The 20,081-nt window shown below is 39.7% G+C and overlaps 1 protein-coding gene across 1 annotated transcript in view; it reads left to right on the top strand.

Moving 5' to 3' along the window:
- Positions 1-19,263, top strand: part of ABCA4 (ATP binding cassette subfamily A member 4) — a 74,370-nt gene extending 55,107 nt beyond the window's left edge. Inside the window, exons 31-49 of the mRNA XM_087730938.1 lie at positions 1,047-1,141; positions 2,135-2,167; positions 3,330-3,435; positions 3,556-3,630; positions 4,107-4,276; positions 5,278-5,455; positions 6,902-7,017; positions 8,745-8,892; positions 10,358-10,481; positions 11,236-11,365; positions 12,242-12,362; positions 13,759-13,821; positions 13,933-14,039; positions 15,037-15,178; positions 15,745-15,879; positions 17,372-17,475; positions 17,563-17,655; positions 17,994-18,243; positions 19,141-19,263. Of these exons, the coding sequence (XP_087587064.1) occupies positions 1,047-1,141; positions 2,135-2,167; positions 3,330-3,435; positions 3,556-3,630; positions 4,107-4,276; positions 5,278-5,455; positions 6,902-7,017; positions 8,745-8,892; positions 10,358-10,481; positions 11,236-11,365; positions 12,242-12,362; positions 13,759-13,821; positions 13,933-14,039; positions 15,037-15,178; positions 15,745-15,879; positions 17,372-17,475; positions 17,563-17,655; positions 17,994-18,243; positions 19,141-19,263 (2,313 nt within the window). The remainder of the gene's footprint in view (positions 1-1,046; positions 1,142-2,134; positions 2,168-3,329; positions 3,436-3,555; positions 3,631-4,106; positions 4,277-5,277; positions 5,456-6,901; positions 7,018-8,744; positions 8,893-10,357; positions 10,482-11,235; positions 11,366-12,241; positions 12,363-13,758; positions 13,822-13,932; positions 14,040-15,036; positions 15,179-15,744; positions 15,880-17,371; positions 17,476-17,562; positions 17,656-17,993; positions 18,244-19,140) is intronic.
- Positions 19,264-20,081: the final 818 nt, after the last annotated feature.

Genomic DNA, 20,081 nt, shown 5'->3' with positions numbered 1-20,081 from the left:
ACAGCAAAAGTTGAATTTTGCTAATTGCATGCTAGTGTATTTGAGATGGAAATTTAGTCTAAAACTTCAAATCCAAGTAGGATGCAAAATTAATTTGTTTGTTTGTGGGAATTCTAGTCCTCTAAGGGAAATGTATGTATTATAATATTATCCTGATAATTTTGCAGGATATGATAATTTTTTATAACTTGTCAGGAAGAAACAGTTCACTTCTGAGTGTCCAAGAAAGCAACTGTATGTAAATAATTATGAAGTATGTCTGGGCATAGACAGCTCATTTAATGAAGGCGCAATGAGGATGCTACCAGTTTGCTGTGTATTGTCTAGAATCAGCTAGACATCTGTAATGTATCTTCTGTGTCATCTGGTACTGCCTCTCTGTGGACAAATATAGGAACTTCTGGAAAGTTCATTAGACTTACTTTCTAGGTCGTTACTAGGTCGATTCAGGTTGCAAGCTTTGCCCTCTGAAACTGCCCAGGAACCTTTTTAAGTATATTCTATATACTCGGCAACTTTGAGGTCTTGTATTTCCCAGTGACGCTGTATTTGCAAAAGACTCACAAAGGTGTCATGTAGCATCATTTTCATTACAAAAACAGAGAGTAATTTTCATTCAAAGTGTCTAACATGCAGTGAAGGTGAAGTTTTCATATCAATTTTTACTTCAACTTGCTAAATCATAGAAAACTACCTTATCTTCACTGGGACCTCAATTTATTGGAAAAGCTTCCCTCTTTCCAAGTGAAGAAAAAGCCTTGAGCAACCCTCGCCTTTGTTGCAAATAACTCAGGTCAAGTTTCAGAGTGAAGTGCAACTGTTTTTTGTCAGGCATTGCAAACTCTGTGATTTCATGATTTCTTCTGAAATCTTAGCAAAGGATGTTTGCGCTAGAAAATGAATGACCCACTCTCATTTCAATGATACTATGAACCTGAGCAATTCCTCTGAACCAAAGCTACTTTTGCTGTTTTCCTGACAAACACTTAATAGCTTTAGAGACTGTAAAGTTTACTGTGATTGATTAGGTTTTCTTTTCTTTCCAGAGAGTGCAGCACAGCACAGAAATTCTTCAAGATCTGACCCACAGAAATATTTCAGATTTTCTGGTGAAAACATATCCCACTTTGATAAAAGGGAGGTAGGGATGAATCTCTCCTTGTTTTTCACATGCAGTATTTTGTACCTGGCTGTGAAATTCTCATTTAATAATAACATAGCACCTGATGTGTCACAGTATTGTGTAGACTTGAGCATCATGTCTATATTCCTGATGTAAGAATAGGAGATGCTCATTTTAGGGGAGTTAAATTGTTTTAATTATACCTATTTGTGTAATTGAGTACTCCTTTATAGGCAGAGCTAAGTTTCAATGTTGATGGAATGCCCTGTAAATGGTAACTGTGTCAATGGTGAGAAAACTGGTGCTTCTGCACAGCACGCAGAACTGCCTTGCAGAGATACTAGTTTGTGTCCCTGAAGAACTGTAGCCACACCAGCATGACCATCTGCCTCAGTTAATTATCACTTGCTTCCCAGAAGTGCTAAAGAGCCAAAGGACAATGTTACATAGATACATCTATCCTACTGATAGCTCTGCAGCTTGCCTGAGTGTCATGCATGGTAATTAGCTGTGCAGTGTCCACGGCCTATTATTTCTGATTCAGGCCTTCCTACCTTTTCAATTCCCAGCAGAATTCTTGAAATTCCCGTTGTATTAGCTATGTGCTGGCTGCATTTGACTGATTCCGCTTAGCACATGTCATAATTGCTTTAGATAATTTTTTTTTTTTAAATCAATTCATTATGGATTTAGGATAGAGCCAGTATTTGTCACTTTAGCAATCTTGCCTATCTCTGTATGAGCTGGAGATGAATCATGTCAGAAAACAAAACAAACAAACAAAAAACCCCTCAAAACCCCACTGAAGGGAATACCAAAAGTCCTGGCAACACCACAACTCAAAGTAATATCAGCAGCAATTAAAAAAGAAAGCAAACAAAACAAAACAAAACAAAAAAAACGGAGATCTTCAAAGCCTAGGAATTCACCTTTAATATCTATTTAAGCCTGACAATACCATTGACTTTGGTTCAGTGCATTAAAAGACAGGATTCTCTTTGTCTGTTTCAGCTTGAAGAGCAAATACTGGGTCAATGAGCAAAGGTAAGAAACCAATTCACAGATTATGGTGGTAAATAAAGGAACAATGAATTTCTGTTTAACCGTGGAGCCTCCCAGTGTTTCTCTGAATAGACAAGGGGAATTGTGGCAGATAGTATAGGACAAAGAGATGGCTTCAGTGGGAAATAGGTTGGGGGTCAGTACGGGTTTTATAAAGACAAGGGGTTATATTTGTTTGGACTGCCCCCACAAGGATGAAGGCCAGAGGCACACAATGGAACTATCACAGTTTTATTATCTGCAAGAGTCAGACTAATGGGATGTGAGTGATGGAAAGTTACAATACAATACTGCGCTACGTTGCGATAGTGATCTGACGCAGCTCTTTCAAAGTGTAGCAGAAAAATATGAACCCTCCAAAAAAAGGACCTGGGTTAGATGAAACCTAGGCACCAGCTGTCAAATACATACATAACAACCACAGCTCCTCATCCCCACTCTGAACATGTCCAGTAGTTATAAAACAGATTCCACTAGTGCTCCACACTTAGGTAGAGGCATCAGCTAACCCCAGTGTGATGTCTACACTGCAGATACTAAGCTTAGAAAGATAACTGATTAGCCTGGAGAACATACTTATTTAGTTTTTAATCAGTAGTAGGAATTCACTTCAAAGGTAGCAGCTGGATGACTGGCTTCCTTCACAGAATATCTGCTTGTTCATGTGCAAACATTACTTTCTATGGGATTAGACTTTGGTTCATCTCGTGCAATAGTATTTATCATTATGGAGTATTGGCTGGCACCAGCATTGGTGAATACCTGCATCTCTCAGGACAACGGAAATTTTAACTGAGGTCCATGCTGTCCTCAGTTCTCCATGCTGTCCAAACAGTTATATGTCAATTATCTTGATTTAAAGATTTTGCACTGTAGAAATAACTGGTTTCTCCAAATCATCTACCTAAATAATAATTTTCTGAGGATCCTGGCATGAGCCCCTCAGAAACTCATAGAACTTCTAATATTTGTAAGCCCTGTAAAGACCTAATACAACTTGTTAGAAAAAGAGTAGAGATTGTTATACAGGAATTATGATATCTACAAATCAAACTTACATTCAGTGGATTTTTAGTATTTCCATCAATGTACAGAGTTTTGGGTCTGTGGTACAAGTGACTGATGATACTCTTCTCTTTGTTAGATATGGAGGAATTTCTATAGGAGGAAGGCTCTCAGTTCTTCATGTTTCTGGAGATCAAGTTGTCAATTTTTTACGTGACCTTGGACGAATGATGAATGTGACAGGAGTAAGCAAGATTTTTATGGGGTTTTTGTCCCTTTACTAAAGAATTGTTACAAAGCTGAAAACCTGCAGCACTGGATTTCACCCACACAGCTGATCTTTAGCCTTTTCTTTTTTATTTTAGGGACAAACTTCACTGGCTGCTGCTAAAGAAATTTCTAATTTCCTTAAATACATGGAAACCGAAGATAATATTAAGGTATTTGCTGGAAGTAACCTGCTAACTCACAGTCTTTCTTGACATAGAGTTCAAATTGTAAGAATATTGCTAGTGGCATTCTCAGATACAAGACGAGCTATACTATATATTACTATACTTATTATAAGTAATATGGGATACAGTGTTAATGCAAAGTTATTTCTAATGTGAGATTTTTTTTAACTATGTTCTTAGTACTTCTCACTGTCCTAAATACTTCCGAGTAGGACACATTCTGCTGAATTTTAAAATGTACTTTATAAAATCCCTTGACAGTGGTTGTCCAACCCTTTTAAAAGCATAGTATGTGAGCTCCTCCTGCTGGACTGTGCCTAGGAGCTATGAATTCCTGGTGGTGGATTCCTCCCTGCTGACAATGCCCCCAAAGTAGATAAAAGGCAACCAAGTTTTCTCCTGCAGTGCAGGGTTATTAGTGAAGGCTTCTTAAATGAATCTGTGCTTTCTGACTCTTTTAGGTGTGGTTTAACAATAAAGGCTGGCATGCTATGGTTAGTTTCCTCAATATAGCCAATAATGCAATCCTTAGAGCTAACCTGCGGACTGGCCAAGCCCCTGAGGAATATGGGATCACTGCTGTAAACCATCCTCTGAACCTCACTAAGGAGCAACTCTCTGAAGTCACTGTGTAAGTCTGCCTGTGCTCTGCTGCTAGTTTTTACATCTCGCTCTCCTGGCAGCTTACCACCTCCAGTGTACTCACACTCTGAGGAGAAATAGTTCAGTTGACAGAAGGTGGAGGCCTTTCCCTGAAGTTTTATTCTAATCAAGAATTAGATATACAATCTATTCTTTTCTGTCGCATTATATTCCTATAAGAGTTCATTCCAATCCCATGTAGGAGCTATGACCATTGGTTATGCATGATTACATGTTTCTGTTGATTCCCAAGCACAAAGATTCTGAAGTCTTCTGCTCCAAAGCCAATAGATCTACTTGTGAAATAACACAGAGATCATAATCAAAAAAGGAATCAGAAATTGTCATTAATTGACTACAGGTAGGCAGTAGTCAACAACCTCCGTCTTAGTGCCAAGGACAGCACACAGGTAGATTTTCAATGGCATGTAGTAGCGTTGGTGTATTCCAGAATCTAAAAGCCATAATTTCTTGAAAAAAACACTCCTAGGAAGACACGACTTTGCACTCATGTCTCCTATTAAGTTCAGAAGTCAGTGAAACTGAAAACTTCTGCCTTAGCACAGAGGCAAGATCTGCGCTTCATCTCACTGTCTGCAACTTGCATCTTTGAGTCCCAGCTCCCAGAGCACTTCAATTATTGTGCCTTAATGTCTAGTTTGAGACACACCATGCAGGAAAGGCTGTCAAACTGAGATTATATATATATATATATATATATCTCTATACAGGAGTTGAACTGTTCCAGAGAATGAAGGCAAGTAAAAAATCAGGGAATGGTGCCACCAACATCCATATTTGTTAGCTACAGTCCCCAACACAACTTGGGAAAATACACTAGCACAGTTCAAAATTGGAAAAGTCTTCCACTTACAAAATAACGTTGCTACTTCTAGATCTTAAAATTCCCTCCAGGTTCCCCAAATGCTAATATAGTGTTGTGTTGCATCCATTCCGTTGCTCACAGTCCCTTCTTGTGCTCTGTTTTAGGCTGACCACTTCAGTGGATGCTGTTGTTGCCATCTGTGTGATTTTTGCCATGTCCTTTATACCAGCTAGTTTTGTTTTATACCTGATTCAAGAACGTGTAACAAAAGCCAGACATCTACAGTTTGTCAGTGGTGTGAGCCCTGTGATCTACTGGCTAACTAACTTCATGTGGGACATAGTGAGTAACGCTGATCTGATTTCATAGCCTGCAGTTATTCCTGGGTTTGCATGAACAGGGGACTAATCTGTGAATTGAGTGACAGTGATTCTGAACATTGCAAAGCATTCATTTCTTTAAGTGTTTCTCAGAGAGCATGCTAAGGATCTGACCTCCTAACTCATTACAGTTGTAGAAATTAAGTCAGGTACACAGGTCATTATTCAACTAATGAACCTGAAATTGTTGTAATCTTAGAGTTTCCAGTCCTTACAACTGAATGTATAATAAAGTGCAACTTACCCTAGCAGGGGGAAGCCCAGTTGCCTGATGCTAGTCACTTCTGCCCTCTAGAAGAACCATAATGTGTTTCAAGATATTCAAGAAATCTAAGTAGGAGATTCACAGGCTGCTGGAACAGTAGCTGGAGGCCAGACAAAATACTCTAGGGTGTCTAAAATGACATAGATGTTTTTGTTTAGGTCACTGAATCATGTTCACTGTGTTGTTCCAAAAGGATTTAGACCACAGGCCCAGGCTTGCTTAGACAGGGCTCAGCTACTCTCCCATTACTCCTCAGGCCACTTTGTCACAAAGGAGCAAATTCTTTGCCTGGTTGAGGCACAGCAAGGGGCTTGTTTTCTAGCCATGCCTTCTCAACAAAGAGAGTGGCCAAGGGCTTATGCAATAAGAAAAGCATGAACATGGAATTGAAAAAATTAAAAACAACAAAAAAAATTGAAATAATTGAAAAGCCCAAAACGCTTTGGGCTTTGGAAAGTGCCCTTTCAGGAGAAGGTAAAGCAAAGCATTAATTTAGTAAATGAGGGAAAAGAAGCAGGTCTCTGTTCCTGTCCCCTGCTGGGCACAGCAGCCTCCCAGCAGCTTCCTTGACAGGAATTCTGCTTGGCCGTGGCCCTTGACAGCATGATGCAAAGGTATTAATTGGTATTAGCAGTTCTGTGAAATGCCACCTTCCACTCTGCATGGGGAGCTCTCTGCATTGCAGTAGACTAGCGCTACTAATACTGAACAGAGAAACTGAGAAGAGCAGTGGCCAAGCATACTCACTTTAGCCTCCTCCCAGGAATGTGGCTCAAGTAACTAGCTTTTTCCCTCCTACGCAACCTTTGCATCACCAGAAACTGCACTTCCCTTGCATACCCACGGCCTCTTTCTGTGGGCAGCCTGCCAGCAGGACCATGAAATAATTGGCTCCCAAACCATAATCTAAGAAACAACAATATACGCTGTATTTTTGATGAACAGTCTGATAAAAGATGTCTCAGAAAAATGTTGAGTGCTGCCAGGGACCCATTGATCCAAAAGCTTGAGTGTGACTAGTCTAGCTCATACATTCCAGTGTTCCTCAATAAAAAAATCCTTTTAGAATAATGTGTAGGATCTGGATATGTTTGCAGATCTTCTCAGGTCTTACACACTGATCTTCACTCTGTGATGTGGCAGGTGAATTATGCACTGAGTGCTGGAATGGTTGTGGTTATATTTGCTGGATTCAACAAGAAAGCATACACTTCTCCAACTAATCTCCCTGTGCTTGTTGCCTTGCTGCTTCTGTACGGGTGAGTGTTCAAGGTTGTTCCTGCACGTGGGGCCCTGTATTTCACATGGAAATGACTTCATGTTATTGAGCTCAGTACTTTGTGAAATCCAGCTTTAAAGAATAAAACTGAGTGGGTACAATACAGGCTAGAACTAGATTCTGTCCCTGCTCCAGGATATTGACACACTCTGTCTGGCCACATGCTGTAAAGGAGATTTTTTTCATCACTGCCTTACATTTTTAAGCATTAAATGTGATCCTTACAGGAAAAAATATTTGTTCAGTTTGCTGCTTTCTGATATGTATGTTGTGTAGGAATTTAGTGGTTCTTCATTTGCCTCATTGACAGCTAATACTAAAATAACTTTCAGCAACTCAAGAGCAAAGAGTACTGAGTCTTTAACACTTTTTTTTTAACTTCAAATGAGTATTTGTATTGGCAAAATAGCATTTTATAAGGCTGACTGAAATTCACTTTCTCTCATTTAATTAGTGATCATGTATTTTTATCTATAAAATCATATTCCTGATAGCCTTGCAGCTGACATGGTCTAGACAAAATGATCGATCAGATTTATTTCTAGAGTTAAAGAAAGAAATTAAGCTTTTCGCATCCTCCTATGTGTGTCACAAATTACACCTAAGAGGGAACAGTTCTTTTCTGGGCAGACTACCCTTAATTTTCTGAAGTTTTTGTGTTCTTTTGAATGAAAATCCTGAGAAAATGAAACCATCATCATCATTTAATCTCTATAAAATACCCAATGTTAAAAAATGCTATCAGAATATTAATTTGTTTTAATTTTTCATTATGTCTTTTTAAAGTGCAATAATGTTATCTTTAATAAGTTATCTGTGGCTCTATATTCTTTTAAAATACAGTAATTCATGGCTGTGTGGATGGACATTTAAAATGTCTTTGCATATTTTAAAGCATCTTTGCATATTTTAAAGCATCTACCAACATGAAATTAAAAAAAAATATATAATCACATGGTAGTCACTTCAATAATAATTTGCTACTCAAAATAAAAAAAACAAAGGAAGGTAAATTCATAGCATCATGTATTAGCCCTTGTGCCCAGCTGCAGTCACAATGAGAAACTTAGGAGGATTCTTTCTGACCACGCGTATTGTCCTGTTAAGGAATTCAGGTTGTTGTTACTGACTTTTTCCTAGTCAGACTGATTGTTGCTAAGCATTGTAAGTTTATTCCAGAGGAATACTCCTCTTGTGCTGCTGCATGTGCATTTGCTGTGTTCCAGAAATCATGGCACAGGAAGCTCCAAATCAGGAGTAAAAAACAATGGTAGAGGAATTAGAAAAGAATATCAAAATTTGCAAGGTTTCTAATTTCTTTGGACAGTTCCAAAGGCTGAGGAGTGTCTAGCAAAGCAGTACATTGTATTTGCTTTATCTAACATTTCTTTGTTTCTCTCTCCTGGTGTACAATCCAGTGAGATGTGCAAGGATACCTGGCGTGATAATAACCTTGCTAGTATTAAGTTTTCTCGATTTTAGTGGTTTCTATTGCCCTGCATTTAAACAGCACAAAAGGCTAAGCAGAAAAAAACTTTTTATCTAGTAACCAGGGACAGAATACTGTAGTGACATCTCTGATTGATTACACCATTTTATTACACTTGGGATGAGAAGAAAGCTCAACTTTGTGTTTTCATTAGGCCAACTGACATGAGAATACTGAGAAGCTGTTGTCACAGTTTTTCTATCATCTTTTGCATGCAGATGGGCAGTAATTCCCATGATGTACCCTGCTTCTTCTTTCTTCAGTGTCCCTAGCACTGCTTATGTTGCATTGTCTTGTATTAATCTCTTTGTGGGCATCAACAGCAGTGCCATTACATTCATCCTGGAGTTATTTGAAAATAACCCGGTAAGTAATGTTTTTGTTAACACCTGGTTTTAAAGAGCTGTGCAAAGAGTGTCCAAGTATAACCATCTCTAACAGTAATTGTCTTTCTCTACCTTGCCATTTTTTCTGGCAGTAAATGAGTGGGGAACTTGCTGAGTAACGGCAGGGACAGGTGAGCAGAATAACCCAGAGAAGTAACTCAGGGCAATTGGTATGTTGGGCTACACATACAAGGAATGACATGAAGTGTTTTTCATCCCTATGAGCAAACTTCTGTATGCTTTCACAGTTGGGGAGGAGGGGACATGGCGCTTTGTGCTTGCTTCTGCAGCTTGAGTTGTACAGGAAGAGGTAGATGGTAGAAAGTCACAGAGTCACCATTAAGTAAGGAAAGATACTTACTCCTGCCAGTCATTGTGTTAGAAGAGATGTTCTGCTTATAGCAGCATTTTGAGAATTTCCAAAAAATGGTTTAACACCACCAGGAAGGTGACAGAAAGTACAAGAATAGACAGAATACCGTAAGTGCCAAAATTAGCTCTTAGAAAGGCTAAGACATCAGTTTATAAAACACTGTTGGCTTGTATGCACTACTACTGCCACCTCTACAGCTGGTGATACTCTGGCCACTGAGACGGACACCCTTTCTACATCTGATGGCAATCCAATTAGCTATCATTACTGACAGTGCATTTTCAAACACCATGTGCTGATCAAGCATTGTTGTTTGCCAGGAAGGAGAAACAGATCTTGGTTCAGTTCATGGTTTCAAGGGCCAACGTTAAAATACTTTCTGTCCCTGGTGTTCCTGCATTCTCAGCCGTGCTTCTTGATATCGCAGGGTTCAGTCTAGTGCCATTCAGCCTGTGGGAGGGACAGCAGGCAGTATTGTTATCTTCGAGAATATGTCTCTGTTGTAGACACTGTGTTTCCAGAGGGAAACCTGCCCTTCTCTGGATTCAGTGTTGGTGCAGCTGTAGCCAGACTGCTACTGGCACTTACACTGTTTTGGGTATTTCCTCACTGCACCAAAGTCTACTGTGTAGTTATGCCCAGACACTGGTACTTTTCAATATTGTGGCAGTCCCAATTATGGAAATATTCCAGCTATAAATAAAGATGCTACGACAGAAAAATACCACTCTTTGTTGTTGCTTACAGTTGCTGTTTATAATAGCTGACACCAGAATTACAGGTTACCTCTGCTACATAGAGAAATACTTCATTACAAAGTTTAATTTCTCTCCCCATTGACAGTTTTTCACAAGCACCTTGTCTGGTGTGGTGTATGCCAGCATTCTGGTGTGCTGCATTCTAGGTTGCAGATGCTTCAGGTGTAACTTGATAAATACTCTGTTTCCTCTGTTGTAGGAACACAGAACATCCAGTTTCTCTGATGTGACAAAGAACTTTTCACTCATGTTGCTATGTTTTCTTAAAGAAGTCTGGTTTCAACTGCTTATTATGTTGTTTCTGTTTCTTATAGTCTTTGCTGAAGTTTAATAAAACATTGAAAAATGTGCTGATTGTCTTCCCACATTTTTGCCTGGGCCGTGGACTCATTGACTTGGCCATGAACCAAGCTGTGACTGAAGTATATGCCAGGTTTGGTAAGTAAGAGCCAATAAACAACAAGTTATATCAGTGTCACATGTCCTCACCTTGGATGAGATGGTTGGAAGTGTTATCTTGGAAAATTAGTGACTGTTTCTGAAATTCTCCCCTTTCACATCATCAGATGGATGAGAAGGATGAAAGTTCAACCTCTCTGAAGGTATCACAGCTTCTGATACAGCTGCCAGAACTCGACAGCCCAACCAGTAGTCTGTATTGGAAATGAACCCATTTGTTCAGTGCCAGACTCTGGTGTCTTTTTATCATTTGTCCTGAAGTCCTTAGATCATTACAGTAGGATATATTATTTCATTTCATTTGAATACTTCGGCAGCCCTCATGTTAATGCTAAAGTGGCTGCTGTTCCTCAAACACATCCTCTTGGGATGTGGCTGTCTTTGATATCAGACAACTTCTTATTAAAAGAATAGTCACATAGCAGAACTCATCTGTTGTTATTCAGAAAATGTATGTCTTTCACATAATCCATGCAAATTTCATGTTATGATATCCAAATTAGTGCATATTCAGAGAGCTTATATTCATTTTTTGCTCTCATGCAGCAGCTGAGCTTGGAGTGTGTTTTCTTAAGAATCTTTATGACACTGGAAAATGGAGACATTGCCTGATCATGACTACATAGAGTAGAGATTTTCATCCTAAACCATTATGATTATGCCTGTTGTTCTGAGGAGCAATGTTTTGTTTCAGCAGTATTTCACCTTGCTTTCTGGTGCTCTTTCTCCAAAGGTGAGGAGCATGTTTCTAATCCTTTTCAGTGGGACTTTGTTGGAAAGAACCTGGTTGCCATGGCTGTTCAAGGGATTGTATTCTTCATTCTGAATCTCCTTATGCATCACCGTTTGTTCTCCACAAGATGGTATGTCTGAAAGCTTGTATTAATGTTCCTTTATAACAGGGTGTCTTTGTTATTCTTGATGTCCCTCTTTTTTGTTTTTCTCTGAATTTTTCAGCTTTTTTTTTTCCTGTTTACTTACCTGATTTCATCTTAATTTGTTGATATCCTGCTTCAAGAAAGCATTTACAAATGTGCATTATCTTAACAGGATTTAAGAATATATTATTAAAGAAATGAGTTTTCTTGAATTAAGACTTTAATGTAAATTATTTTTAGATTAAGACACTGTAATAGTGAGATTATAAAATGTCTTGGAAAGTTTGTAGTGTCATCAGTACTGGCATGAGGTACTAGCCTGACATCCCAAGACAGGAATTCTAGTTCGTTGCACAGGACAGTTGCAGCCTGGACACTATGCAAGCTTCCCCTCTCTGCTTTGCAAATGTGCCTCTGTCTCAATGAAAGCAGCTACCTTCCAGGTGTGACTGGGTCATTCACTCCTGTTCGAGATTGCCAACAAGAGTACTAATTGGTACAATTATGAAAATATTATCTTACAGGAGGGTCTATTCAAAAGATCTGTAGAAGGACTATCATTAGCTACTGAAGAGCAGCCAAACAACGAAAGCTGTGGCTGAGGGGCAGGTTATGTCATACCAGTGACTGACAAGGCAAGCTCTTTTAAGCAAGCCCTTTTTAGTATTAAGAAATTAACTTCCAAATGTCAGGGATTCTCCCAACAGCATGAATGCTCCACCCAATGTCACATTGTGAAGTTTCAACCCCCCTGTTTCCACCAGTCACGTTTTTGACAATTGATTAGCCATTGTTTCACACTGTTATTCTAACTGCATCCAGGGCAACTCATTGTGCAATCAATCTTTTGGGTTTTTCCAGGTTTGCTGAGCCTGTCATGTCACCTATTATTGGTGAAGATGAGGATGTTGCAGAAGAAAGAAAAAGAATTATGAGTGGAGGGAACAAAACAGATATCTTAGAATTACAAGAACTGACCAAGGTAATATTTTGAGAAGAATGAAACAAATGGGTCTAGTGTAAATTTATTCTTTCAGAATGTATTTCAGCTGCGGATTCAAATGGTATTGTTTTCAAAATCAACCTTGTGCCTTAGAAAATAACAAACATTTTAGAAGTCAAGGCTTGACATGTTATTTGGCTGTTTCCTTTGATTAGAAAACAAACCTCAGGGAAGTCCAGCAAGGACAGCGCAACCCTCCCTGCTTAAGGGGTGTTTTTTACCTCACATCGTCTGACAGGACTGTTATCTATTGAGTGTCCATTTCTACTACTAGTCTTTTCTTCTACAATGCTGTTTTTTCCATAGGAGTTTGAATCTCAAGTTAACTATTTGGTTGCTTTCACATTGAGGGCTATAGTTACTGCTAATTTATCTTCTTTCCAGATATTGAAGGCATCTGAGTTATGCTATCAGAATGCATGCAAGCTTCAGCTACAGAAATACAAAGATTACACACACTGCTATCTCATGAATAGAGAACTGGAGTATCATTCTTCAGATTATCTTGCTGTATTGTTCCACTTTGGTTTGATGTGTCAGAGATACTTTGTCTCAGCAAAGCATCAGGTCTGTCTCCTAGTGCTAAAGATATGAAGTAAAAGGCTGTGTCATGGTTTAATCCCAGTCAGCAACTAAGCACCACACAGCTGCTTGCTCACCCTCCCCCTCCCAGTGGGATGGGGGAGCGAATAAAAAAAAAAAGTAAAACCCATGAGCTGAGATAAAGACAGTTTAATAGGACAGCAGAAGAAAAAAATAATAATGATAAAAGAATGTATAAAACAAGTGATGCACAATGCAATTGCTCACCACCTGCTGACTGATGCCCAGCCTGTCCTCAAGCAGCGATTGCTGTCCCCCGGCCAAATCCCCTCAGTTTATATACTGGGCATGACGCCATACGGTATGGAAGAGCTCTTTGGCCAGGCTGGGTCAGCTGTCCTGGCTGTGCCCCCTCCCAGCTTCTTGTGCACCTGGCAGAGCATGGGAAGCTGAAAAGTCCTTGACTTAGTGTAAGCACTACTTAGCAACAACTAAAACATCAGTGTGTTATCAACATTATTCTCATCCTAAATCCAAAACACAGCACTATACCAGCTACCAGGAAGAAAAGTAACTCTATCCCAGCTGAAACCAGGACAGGCTGCAGGCAGAAAAACTGCTATTTTTAGGGGTCATTACGAATTTATTTAATGTAACGAGATATCTGAGTTTGTAGAAAGCTTACTCGTTCTTTCTAATTTTTTATTTACTCCTGTCTTGATTCTAAAGTTGCCTCATCCCAATAACATTACACTAAAAAATTCTGAAGATTTTTTTCCTGTAGATGTCTTGAAATGGGAATTTTCTTTTTTTTTTTTTTCTGTCAACTTAGATTTATGCAGGTAGGCACAAGCCTGCAGTGGACAGACTCTGTGTTGGCATCCGTCCTGGAGAGGTAGGTTGTTCAATAACACTAGATTACATTGAATGGATCAGTTCAGATTTCATGCCTCTGCTGATTTGCAAGTTGGAAATACTAAAGAACGTGATAAATTTTGTAATTTAGTGCTTTGGTCTTTTGGGAGTGAATGGTGCTGGCAAAACAACAACATTCAAAATGCTGACTGGAGATACTGATGTGACATCTGGAGACGCTGTAGTGGCTGGCAATAGGTAAGAACTTTAAAAAAAACCTGTGACAGTCCATTTACTGGGGTAGAACTGCCCAGATCATAGTCTCAATGACCCAGCAGCTCTTTTCCAGTTTTATGGCACTGAGACAGACCACACCTGACACACAATGGCACTTTACACTTTCAACACTCTGTAGTAAAATCTGTGGGTATGTTACAGTAATGCTAACAGTGGGGCAAGGCAATTGGATCTAATGGCAAGAGCCGCAAACACAAGATAACCAGTCCAGCAGGGTACTTTGATCTGAGCCTTGGGACTTCTCTCTGGCTGTTTCTAGCATCTTTGTTTACACAGTGCTGGCATAATGTCATAAGTTAATACAGTGTGATCTGGTATTCACTTATGTTAGTTTAGTTCCAGGTTGTGTGTGTTCGTTTGTTAGGTGTAGTTGGGATTTGATTCTTTGTCCACTGATGTCATTTGAACAATAGCTATTTTGCTGCTAGGACATGGTCCTGGGCAACCTGCTCTAGGTGACCCTGCTTGAGCAGGGTGGGTGGACAAGGCGACGTCCAGGGCCCCCCTTCCAACCTCAACCATTCTGTGAATCTGTACTTCTACTACTATTACTACCAAGGAAGTGTTGGCCTTGTGTCTTGCCTGTCTGTTCCCAGTGACCACACTCTGAGATGAAATTGACTGATGTTTTTTCTTCTAGAAATAAACACCATTTGCAAAAAATATGACCTGAGTAGCTGTTCAAAGAACTTCTCATTAAGTTAGCCTATACTGAAACAGGAAAATGGGTGAGGGGAAATGGGCTTATGCTCTTAAGCAGGACTGAGCTGACTTAGATGAGAATATATCCCTTGCTATTCTGTACAGACAGGTATTTTAGTAGGATGTTGTATCAAGAACAATTCATTCTCCTCTTAAAAGAGCTGTTACCCCAGAAAAGGAAGATTTTATTCAAAGTGTCCATCTCCATCTTAGAGCTAGTATTATGGATATAAGATTCTTTTCTTTGTTTCTCCAGTATATTGACCCACATTTCTAATGTCCATCAAAACATGGGATACTGCCCTCAGTTTGATGCCATTGATGACTTGCTCACAGGACGAGAACATCTCTACTTATATGCACGCCTGCGGGGGGTTCCAGCAGAGGAAATCGAGAGGGTAAAGCATTCTTGCTTTTGAGTTATACATAGTTACAGTGAGTATTTGTAAAGATTAACTGAGTTCATGATGTGCCAAGGGCCAGAATTTCCAAAGTGGGCTTGCCATTCTGTGTGTTGAAGTCCTGGGAGTGGTTCCTGTCATTTGGACAGTTAAGTAGAAGACTACACTGTCAAATGGTATTAATGGTACTTGCAAAACTGTGGTGCCAACTGTGGAAGGCTAAAGATGCAATTGCTATGACTCAGAACTGCACTGGTTGCTGTTTTGTTCTTGTCTTTAAAGTTGTTTATGTATAAGAAAGAAAACATAAAGAAGGTTCCAGAAGAAAATAATTTAAATTCTTGCACAGATAGGAAGTCTACAGCTGAGGCTGGTTTATGGCTTTCCCTCAAGTGTTAGAATTCCCCTCATCATCATAAATTTTTTGGACTCCCCTGCTCCAGTTCTAAAATGAATGTGCTAAAACCTAGGGTATTGCCATGTCTCTGCCAGAAGAGGGATGTATCAGCAATCCCGTCTGTTTTGCATTAGCTGCTATGTAAAAAAGATGGTCTTTCTCGTAGGTTGCTGAATGGGGCATCCAGAAGCTGGGACTTCCTATGTATGCAGACCACCTGGCTGGTACCTACAGTGGTGGCAACAAGCGCAAGCTCTCCACTGCCATTGCACTAATAGGCTGCCCATCGCTCGTCTTGCTAGTAAGTGTCATGGTAACATAGCTCTGTAATAGTTCAATATAACATCTCATAAAACTACATGCTAAAGAGTTATAGGAACATCTGTGACAGTCCTTGCAAGCTCCTTTCTGCCCTCAACTTACATCTACTTCCATGTAATTCTGAGTTCTTTAATTTCAGGGATAGACTGGGACGCATAACTATGTTTTCAATGGACCCCAAGTGATTATGAATGAAAGTGATTATGAAAGAAAGGTCTTCAACAAAGAATGGTTTAAGATCAAGTATAATCCAGACAAATGTGAATTTAAATCCATGTTTGGTTTCAGTCTGCCTTTTCTTGTCAGAGTATAACCGCTCATGTAAAAGATGATCTTACGACATATACCTTGCTGCTTTATCCAGCAGAACAGAGGAAGATAGCTACCCTTTTGCAGCCTTTAATATCTTTGGAATAAATTATACAAATTTAGACTAAACTACACAAATGCTGAAATGTGGTTCTCATCAAATAACATAAGTTACCAGATAATTGCATATCTCAAGGGAAATTCTAATGCAATTACTACAAAAATTCTTTATTTAGATTATACTGTACCACCTTAATTTGTAGGCTACAAAGAAACATTTTAGTAACATTTTAATAGCATGGTTCCTTGTGCCATTTAATACGGCTTTACGTGTATTCTGCCTGTATGTAGTAAACAGACAGATAAAATGTTTTCTCATAGTTTCTTAAGACAAAATGTTGAATGAAATCTTTTTTCTCCAAGATTTTAAAAAAATTTTTGTTACTAACTGGGTTAACTGATTTATGCAGGACCAGATCCTTAGCTGGTGTAAATCAGGGTGACTTCACTAGCTTCTTGGGTTGAGAAATGTCCTATAGGTTTATGTAAGAAAGAAGGTTACCTGGGGAGAACTCACTTTCCTCTTACAAGAGTTGTTGCCCCAGAAAAGGACGATTTTATTCAAAGTGTCCATCTCTGTCTTAGAGCTAGTATATAGATATAAGATTCTTTTCTTTGTTTCTCCAGTATATTGACCTACATCTCTAATGTCCATCAAAACATGTGAGCCAAACTTGAAAAAATTTGATGTAGCTGCTACTGCATGAGTCTCTTTCCATTTATTTCTGTTTTGGATCCTAAATGTTGTTATAATGGGATATCACAAATGCTTACATTTTTGATATCTAAGATACTAGACTGGGGACTGCCTTTGTCGTAATGGTCACTGCATTCCCTTCCCTGTAGCTGTGCCCTACACAGACAGTGTTATATTCTTACCTGCAGTTGCTTGTACTTGTTTCCTTACTGTTTTGTGCCAAGAAGTACATTAGTACCCATTCACTCATATGCTTCTCAAGGTGCACGTGCTTTCTCAAGGCACAGATTTCAGTGGGGAAGCAACTATATGCTAAAGCCCAAACACACAATGACTTGATTCTAAATGGATTTTCTTTTTCTTATATGCTTCTCTGACTCTGATTGTCTTAACGTTTCCCTTACAGGATGAACCGACTACCGGAATGGACCCTCAGTCCCGGCGCCTCCTGTGGGACTCCATTGTCAGCGTGCTCAGAGATGGGCGAGCTGTGGTTCTAACCTCACACAGGTAAAAAGAGTTAGAATTCAGAATCCCAGAGTAGCAGAAGTTCATCTGCTGGCTTTTATCTCAAATATCTGTTCTCTGTTTTGAAAGTATGGAAGAATGTGAAGCCCTCTGTACTCGTTTAGCCATCATGGTGAAAGGTACCTTCAAATGCCTGGGCACAATTCAGCAGCTAAAATACAAGTAAGTAGAATACTTTTATGGTGTTTTTTAATGTGAAAACTTAGTGTATGTGACGTACTGTTCTTAATACAGCAATCCAATCTTAAGAGCTGTTGTTTAAACAGACCCATTTCTGGGTGCCACTCTGGTATCCTAGGCAATTTGAGCAGACCTCATTTCAACTCTGTTATGCTACACACCACTTCTGCAGGGCAAATACAGAGCTTCTTACAAAGCTAGATCTTATGTATTATCTTTCAGATATTGTTACTGTTTTCATAGCTGCTGAAAATGACTTTCCTTCCTGAATAATGAAACCATCTCTTCATCCAATTCCCAAATCTACATGTGCTTCCCAGGTTTGGAGATGGCTACATTGTCACTCTGAAAATCAAAGCTCCAAAGTCTGGGCTGCCTCCAGATCCTACTCCTGCTGAGCAGTTCATACGTGTGAACTTCCCAGGGAGTTTACAGAGGGAGAAACACTACAACATGCTGCAGTATCAGATTTGCTCCTCCTCTCTGGCTAAGATTTTTCGGTTAATACTCTCCAATAAGGAAAACTTACATATTGAAGAATATTCTGTGTCTCAAACAACTTTAGATCAGGTGAGTAAAAAATAAAGCATCCATGAGAAAGCCATGGCGAGAATTAGGTAATGCAATGGGGATGTATCCAAGCAACTGAAGGACCAAACTGTTCAGAGCAGAGAATTATCTCACACCTCTTTCTCAGGCAAAATTCCCAGACCCCTCATCAAGCAGGGTGGATCTGATATGAAATCCGTAACTAATTCCCTGTGTAAATAGGTGCCATTTGAAAGCTGGTAAGACAGTGTTTCCCAGATGACAGAATTCAAACAACCCATTCCTTCAAGAGCAGCAGTGTGAGCAAGGTCAGCTATTCAGAATGAGGCTTGCTGAGCTGAGAATAATGTTTTATTTTAAATAAGAGATTTGGACTGTGTTGTGTCAGTGATACTGTGATATACAGGAGCAATTAGACACACAAAACCTGGAAAGTCCACTAGGACTGTTGGCAACACCCACTTGCTAGAGGGTATGAGCCCCATCTGCCTGCTTTCCAAAGTAGCGAGTGTCCACATATGCAAAGCTGTCTTTGATGGGAATGCTGGAGAGACGTTTCTGGCTGCCTTACAGCTTCCTGCTAAAATATTCTGTCTCCTCTTTCCCATCACAACCAAACTCACTTATATTGTGCAAGCCATGCAAACCTTGCTGAACCCATCGCCTGCTTAAGAAAAAATAGGATTTTAGTTGCAAGTAAGTGCATCCAAAGGAAGGAAGTTGCAAGGAAGTTTTTCAAAATAAAGAAGGAATTAATGATCCCTGCTGATATGCAGTGTCTCAGTTCAGTTCATGTCTATGGATTCCCCTTTCTGTCTCTTCCCTGCAGAGAGGCCAAGAGGATGCAAATGTACAGAGACATTCCGCGAATTCATCTCAGTTGATGAGATGGTGACATTTTCTGCTTTCCTCACACAGGTTTTTGTGAACTTTGCTAAACAGCAGATGGAGGATGAGGAAATTCCTTTGCATCCCCGTGCAGCTGGAGCCACTCGAGAAGCAAAGGTGTCCCCTGCTTTGCATCAGCAGGCAGTTGCATAGACTATTCCTACAGTCACTAGCGCTTAGAGTGTTCACAGTGCAAAGATGTGCCATACCAGAGCAGTACAAGGGTAAAACAAAGGTTCCCACACTCAGCATTATACTGATTTTTTTGCACCTTTCTGAGCACTGTGCTCACAACAGCAACAGCCCTAGCAACAGCCAACTTCTACTGCTCTTCCAGGAGCAATACATGCTGAAAGTGTCAAAGGAAACGCAGGTCCTTGCTATAGAACAAAATCTTCCTCTAACACAAATTTCATTATAAGATACAAGAAGAGAAGTCTCATTCCTCCTTGTTGACATGTAAAAAGCATGAAAGACAGTTTCTCTGTCTGATCCTTTCAGGCTGGTAGGTCCTTCTTGTTTAACTCTTAAGTCAACTGCTACCAGTCAGCAGACAGGTCCCAAGGCAGAGAGCATTGCCCAGCTTAGAAATGGATTCCTGCCATCCCAAGTGCACAGGACTACCAAGGTCAGAACATCAGTGCTGGCTCATGGCGCTAGTGCTGGGAGACTGCTTCACTGTCTCACCAGGCTGCCAGTGAAAACAGACGGTTGTCTCGGCAAGAATGGGAAGAATTAATTCAGATCTCAGACCTAGGCAAGAAGTCTGCTTTAAAAAAAAAAAAATCTTAATGAAAATGATCTCATACTCATCTTCAAGTTTCTCAAATAGAAACAGAATGTCAAAATGGAGATTAAAAGGAAAGAGAGTATGTCCAAATCTGCCAAAAGTTTTGTTTTCTCATGGAGGCCTGGAAAGATATATTTGTTACTAAACAAGATCAAAATTTTCTTCTTTCCGGTGACTGGAC

This window comes from Nipponia nippon, unplaced genomic scaffold, assembly GCF_047370975.1.
Source record: "Nipponia nippon isolate SJK-2023a ecotype South Korea unplaced genomic scaffold, ASM4737097v1 scaffold_5, whole genome shotgun sequence".
Taxonomy (NCBI): domain Eukaryota; kingdom Metazoa; phylum Chordata; class Aves; order Pelecaniformes; family Threskiornithidae; genus Nipponia; species Nipponia nippon.
This window is presented reverse-complemented; position numbering and strand designations above follow the sequence as displayed.